The sequence below is a fragment of the Thermobia domestica genome, chromosome 13 (genome assembly GCF_964235325.1).
Source record: "Thermobia domestica chromosome 13, izTheDome1.hap1.1, whole genome shotgun sequence".
NCBI lineage: Eukaryota > Metazoa > Arthropoda > Insecta > Zygentoma > Lepismatidae > Thermobia > Thermobia domestica.
Genome location: NC_137466.1, coordinates 116,119,398 through 116,126,415, shown reverse-complemented (window position 1 = coordinate 116,126,415; position 7,018 = coordinate 116,119,398). Strand labels below are relative to the sequence as shown.

General features: G+C 34.7%; 1 protein-coding gene across 2 annotated transcripts in view; it reads left to right on the top strand.

Moving 5' to 3' along the window:
* The first annotated feature begins 518 nt into the window (after positions 1 to 518).
* LOC145668444 (uncharacterized) overlaps positions 519 to 7,018 on the top strand; it is a 357,510-nt gene continuing 351,010 nt past the window's right edge. The window contains exon 1 of one of the 2 annotated variants that reach the window (XM_081736316.1): positions 519 to 904. In XM_081736316.1, coding sequence (XP_081592442.1) covers positions 796 to 904 — 109 coding nt within the window. In that variant the 5' untranslated portion in view covers positions 519 to 795. The remainder of the gene's footprint in view (positions 905 to 7,018) is intronic. The other variant, XM_081736318.1, reaches the window with a different exon arrangement.

Here is a 7,018-nt window from a genome sequence, read left to right as displayed (position 1 = left end):
TTATTCTAATTAAAAGTATGCTAGTTCATATTGCTTTCTGACGAATTTCATTTTAAGAAAAGCAATAAAACATAAAACTATTTTTCACGTAGGTTTCTGACTACAAAACTTTTGACATGGTATGATTATCATAGCATAATATGGCCTTGAGCTTGGATGTCATCTTCGAAAAACTAAGTCGAATCAACAACCAGCATGGTGACATGGGTTTAACCAATTTCGCTCTTCAGAATTTTTATTTTGTATACAAAAAAGACCTCTTTCTCTAGAGAATATAGAGGAGACAATAAAATTGTCTTCAAAAAACAAATCAAAGTAGGAGAGAGGAGAATAAAAGACATCAAAGTTTTTTTTTTTTTAATGTGGACATCTTCTAAGAAAGACCTGGGCTCCTCCCACAATGTGACGTCAGTAGGTAAGACAGTATTGCATCCTCTACTGGTTCTTGCTGAGAAGTCTTGAGAGGCGGCAAAAACTAAAAGTTCTTCAAGAGGAAGAATCATTCTTTGCCCAACCTGTTGATCACGTTATTGGGGGCTCTTCTTCTGCCGCTAAGAGAGCCACTACAATCCACTCGTTCACTATAGCTAAGCAGTCAGCCAAGCATTTGTCGCTGTCGGGGGATTCCGACGACCATCACACACACACACATACTGTTTGTTACACATAAGTACACACACTCACTGTCTCTTTCGCAGAGATTCACTCACACATACACTAACACAACACGGTGCAGAAACCACCAAACCATAGGAGAACGCGTGTTTACCAATTTCACACACACGTCCAGCGACCATGGATGCTAGTGGACGTGCGTGGAAGTGGTTTTTGTACTTTTTAGTGCATCTTTTGTATAGTGAATCTTTAGTGGTGGCCATCAACAGTATATCGGGACACACGAGCGGTAAGTTACAAACAGAAATTATCTTTTTAAAAAAAAAATTAAAACAACCCATTTATTACGGCTGTTTCTGAATTATTAAACTTTATCTCGATATTATGTAACATTAAGTGTCATTGGTTCTCCAAGTTTTCTCCAGATCTACTAGGATTCTGCAGACTTCTCGGACACTTTTCTCGTTTTACATTTGAAAATTAATAGATGTCAGAAAGGACCAGAGTACTTTAAGCTGTTAATAGACTTATGTGACAACTCTAATTTCTGTAAAGAATAGCATTAGATGAGCACACTCTTCACCCGTGACCACCCTCTGAAAATTCAATGCTGTACAAAATTCACTGTGAAGAGCTGAATTTCATAACTGTTGGCACTTACAAACAGCATACTACAGAATAATTGTGCAGCTGTCATTGAATATCGTCAGATAATGAAAAAAATCATGCTGTAGAAAAACTCGTTAATACTTCTTTTGTCTATCATTGATTTCACAAAATTTTCCTTAACTTAAATTTTTGTTACCATGTCCTAAATTGGCGATTTTTTTGTAGAAGTACCTTCTCTTCTGTCTGATTATAATATTCCACGGAGTCATTAAGTACTTTCAAAATATATGTGTTGCGTACACCCAGTAAAATCTAGATATTCCCTTCTCGTATGTTAACATTTTCTAAATCAATTCTTCAATAACGTAATTTTATATTATTGTCTTAGAATAAAACTACTTTATCTTTCAATTAAATATCAAACCGGGAATTTGAAACAATCCACTCACTTTGAAGAGGGCACGTTTAGGCAAGGGCGCCGATTTCGCTGTAATTTTCGGGGGGGCCCATTCAGATGCAGAAGGCATATATAAGGATTTTAGGACAAGTTGAATTCAAGTTATGCCATATACGATAGGGCTCGGCCCCCCTCAGGATCGGCGCCCTTGCTGTTATGTTAAGAATTTCGAGCTCTTAAAAACCGTTTGGCGCACGGGGTTCCGAATTCGATTCCCGGTGGAAGAACCTTGAAATTTGAACACATTATGGTCATTCGGATTCTACCTTAAACTGTAGGTCCAAGTCTCATATAGCTTTGGTGCTAGAAAGGAACACTAAACTCCAACTAACTTCAAAAATTAAGGATCTAGATGATCCGTCACCAATGTATCCACTTCAAAGTGTACTCCTACGCTGACAATCGAAGGGCAGAATACTGTACGTTTTTATTTAGCATTGTTTTCATTGGTATGCCTATACTGCTAGATTCGATTTCTTACGTGAGACTGGCTATCAGCTACGATTGCGAAACGTAAAACTACAATGTGTAAGATAAATCGGATGAAGACGTTAAAGGGGGGTATTAATCAGAAGATCGTAAATATATGCAATACACAACAAAAACTATATTCATAGCGCTCCACCCTTTGAAGAACTATGGTCAGCGAAATAGCAGGTGTTTAATTGGGTGAAAGGTGATCAGGAAACTGGGTTTCGAACCGGCGTCGTTATTTCTAGCTTTAAGACCGAATTCGATGCATCTAAAGTCATATAATTCTCTAATTGTCTTCTAATTTTGGTTCAGAAAATAAATAATTTTCTAAGAAGAATATTTAGATAGTAAAAAGTAAATATGTCAAGCTTAAATTGAACATTTATACAACAACGGGGAGTCGAATCCGAGAGCATGCCTGTTAACCACTTGATTTCGCGGGACTACAGACATATAGAAAATGAAGCGATATGATAAAAAAAAAAAAAATATTATATGTCCCTTTGTTACCAACTGGTTAAATGATTGGTGTCGAGTTCGATTCTCAGTTACAAATTCTATATTTCAAATGCAGATCTTGGTTCTGATATCACTTTAATCAAAATAGCTCCCATTTTACCCTCTCAGTGTTGAAAAAAAAACAATATTAAATTCTAATCAACCAATCCTGTCATATAGTCATCTAAAATAATGGAGAGACACATGGTTTAATGATAGAGTTTTGAACTCTGAGGCGAAAAGTTCCTGGTTAAATCACCAGACCTAATGAGTTTATGGTGAATAGCATTCTGTTTGTGGGTTTTCTCGGGTCTCCAGAGGCGGGTCTAGAAAGTAAAAACTGGAGGGTCCAACCAGAACCCAGATTATGATAGGTATATATGAATTTACTATTAACTTTCAAAAATATATATGTAATAGCTTCAATTATATTTATCACTGAAAAACCTGGGGGCCCTAGGCCCCGAGCCACGGGCTACATCCACCTCTGAGAGTCTCTCCCGTTTACTTCCACATTTTCATGCCACCATTAATAATTCGTTTCTTTTAGCTTACAGGGGCATTTTCACGAGACTTTAAAGGTAAAATCCATTCAATTTAACGCCAAAATACGATAACATATCCATCTCAACAAATGATATATTTTAATGTTTTATAAGGGGCCGAATATATGAGGAAATAAACGACAATGGATTCAGTCTATATTCTCTGGGTACTAAGAAGAAAGCTTTTTAGGGTATGTTTATTAGCCTTGGTATTAATGGATATACGTATACAGAAACGGGTTAATGGCATACTTTCAATCTAAAATTTTCCCATGCAACTGAAACATTTCAGAAGGGAATCGTCCTTGACCTTTCTATTTTATTTGGGCATATAAAACCAAATGGACTGAAACTAGAGGAAAATTTTTAACCGTAAACGAAGCCAACAAAAAAGTAATAAGTGAATTAACTACTCACAATAATCATTTTATATGTAAAAGTATAAAGTAACTCAATCGTGAAGTTCATTGAGTTCGATTGTTATATAATTAAATCCTTTTAATTATTGTTGTTGATGCATCTCATAGAATGTAAAATGTATCAAGCTAAAGATTTTAAGCATAGATACGCGTTATATAGTATACTGTTTCCAACTAATGATTTTAGATTTATTTCAGTGACTTGGTAGATCTTGTTAAAACTAGGAAATGACATATAGAAATAGGCATACATATGATTTAAAATGTATATATGATGTATATATGATTTAAAATAAATATCAAAATGTTGTTACAGAAGCATCAAGATTATTATTCTTAGCAAAATAAAGTGCGCTTAACAGATCATTTGTCGATTGGTGTACCGCGGTGGTTCAGTGGTAGAGAGTTCACTTCTAGTGCGTGGGGCCCTTGGTTCGATCCCAGCTAGCGCCAAGAGAACTTCGTGGTGGGCAAATACTGTGTTCGTGGGTTTTTTCGGGTTCTCCCGTTTCCTCCCATTTTATTCATTCCACCATTACACTCATTTCTCATCATTATCGTCTCCTTTAGCCTAGCCAGCATAACTGTGGGATGTAAAAATAAAATATTTCATTTCTTTTTTCATGCCAAATAATGTAAACGAAAAAATATATAGTAAATTTACCGTATCATTGCCTAAAATTGTCAATATATTGTTATTAAATCACAACTGTGCACAACAACAATAAAAACGCAATAAGTATATAATTTGAGTTAAGAATGAAGAGTTATAAGGCTCAATCCTTATTAAATTTCATTATTCACTGGATATATTTCCTGTTTTTTATCACTGTTCTTTCTGGTAATGCAGTACTGAAATTTAACAAGGGCGGTTTGGCAGTAGGTTTGCCAGTATTTTACTGTATTTTCTCTTAAGCAGTTCACAATATATGTGAATGGTTATTCTTCGTCTTTTCTTGTTCTTTCTTTTTTCTATCAATTTTCTTCAGAAAATCCATTCTCACGTTTTTTTAAAATTGTTTCGACATAGTTGTATAGCGATATCTGAGGCTATATTAATAAATCATTAAGTGAAAAGTCGTTATACATGATACATTTGGAAATTACATGAATCGGAGTTTATGTATCTAATTCAGTGCTGAGAATTCCTTTGACCAAGTATACGCGCACCTGAAGTTCGAGTGCCAAAGTATTACAGGGAAGTGCTAGAGCGATTTTCAAAGTAGGTGAGTAGTCACTATGAGAGGAGACAGAAATAAAAAGAATGCTGATTAAATTTAAAATGCAAAGGAGAATTAATTAACAGGAATACCTTGCTTAACGTGGTTTCGAACAAGCGAATTGGCAATTTTACCCAAATTATATATATATATATTTTTTAAAATAACCAAGTAAAAGTAACAAATAGCAATAAGCATATATAGTTGGAAATACTGAGCAAGTCGATTATGTGATGTAACAATACAGGTACAATCGTAGAAGGGCTTAGTGGTAGAGAGGTTACCTTTTATGCAAGAGAGGCTTCCGTTTCGATCCCATATCATGAGACAGCATCGTGATAGACAGCATCGTGTCAGAGGTTTTTTTTCGGTGTTTTCCCATTGTCTCCCACATTCTGAGTCTATCAATTCCTTTCATAATCATTTATTTTCATTTATCAGTTTCCTTTGGCCTACAGAAACGTAAAACTAAAAGATTTAATTTTTTTATTTGCAATTATAGAAATAGTGCACCTACTTTTTCTTAGCCCTCCCTGTTGGTCTAGTGGCTAGCGCTTGTTCCTTTGGTACACATGCTCCGAGGTTCAATTTCGGTTGGGAGAGCACAACAAAGTTATATTTTACAGTCATTCACTTTCATTAATAAATTCATCTCGTTTTACTTAAACGACATAACCATGGCATTACATGTTTTTTTTTTTTTTTTTTTTTTTTTTTTTTTTACAGTTTTTACATGTTTAGAAGGAATTCTCGTATTAATTTATGAAAACAATTTTCTTCATTATAAGTTGTTTATTATCATAAATTTTTGTAATTAATAAAAAAAATCTAAACATATTATAAACAGATCTCCAACATCGTGGTTTTGCATAGCGTAGTCATTTCTTGCAACTAACTAACCGTGTTATACTCGTACAAGACATTATTGTATATACGTACTAGTAATTTTTCATCTTAATGTGCACTACGTATATACTTACGTACTATACTACTTCTGGGAGTTTCATTCTGTATCCTTGAGGAACTACCTGTTTGCATTCTCAGTCTCTTTCTTTGTAGAAAATAAAAACAAAGTACGGGTATATCAACTAATTATTCACGCTTTTCTTCCAGCAAATAAAGGAAACAAGGATTTAGCACAGTGTAACATATTATTATAGCCGGTTTGTAGGCGTGACACTCAGACAAAATAGGACAGTAGTATTATTGTTGTTTCTTGGAAGTTAAATGAGTTAATGAGCTGACCTACGCTGCATACGTGGTGGTCTCTTATTCGATCCCTGTCGATATTCCGAGGCAATTCAAAATGTAACTTTGTTTTGGTGAGAGTTATACACGTGTGTGTCTGACATGCGAACACACAAGAATACGTTGTGCTTATTTACGGGAAGTCTCGATATTTTCCTATGCTAACTCGTCGTCTTGAGGACAAAGAGAAACTAATTAAAGTAGTACCGCGGACTATGGGTCAAGAAAATATTAAAAAGTCTCTAGACATTATTATTATTATTATTATTATTATTATTATTATTATTATTATTATTATTATTATTATTATTATTATTATTATTATTATTATTATTGATTTAAAACAATAGTGTTGTTTCCGGAACCTGGTTCGATTCCTGGTCAAATAATTTTTTGGCGGACAACATTGTACCCGTGGGTTTTCTTAGGGTACTCTCCTTTCCTCCTACTTTCTCATTCCACCAATATCATTCACTTGCTTTAACCAGTGTCTCTCTCAGCCTATAAAGGCCACAATCGTGGGAAGCTAAAGATTTCGTTTCATTTCAAAACTCGGTAAGGCAGCAACAAAAAGCAAATTGAAATGTATTTGATACGTTAAGTATTGACCATGGACTTCTAAACGTATCTTCTTTTTCTGTGTTAATATTTAAAAAACAGGACATATGACGTGGCATAATATGTCTTCGAGAGAAGGTATTTTGGTGGAAAATGTCTTATATACTGTAAAAGTTGCCTTACATGATGGTCTGTGCATCCACCAGCTGTATGTGTTTTAATCCCTGGGATGTAGTAAGGAGTCCATGTTTATAGTGGGTCTCGCTCTTCATAGTCCCGGTATTGCATTGACATAAAATACGAAAATACTTCGAAAACGGTCCAATTACTTTAGACTATAGGAATTTAAAATTAATACACAACTGTGTTGCGATG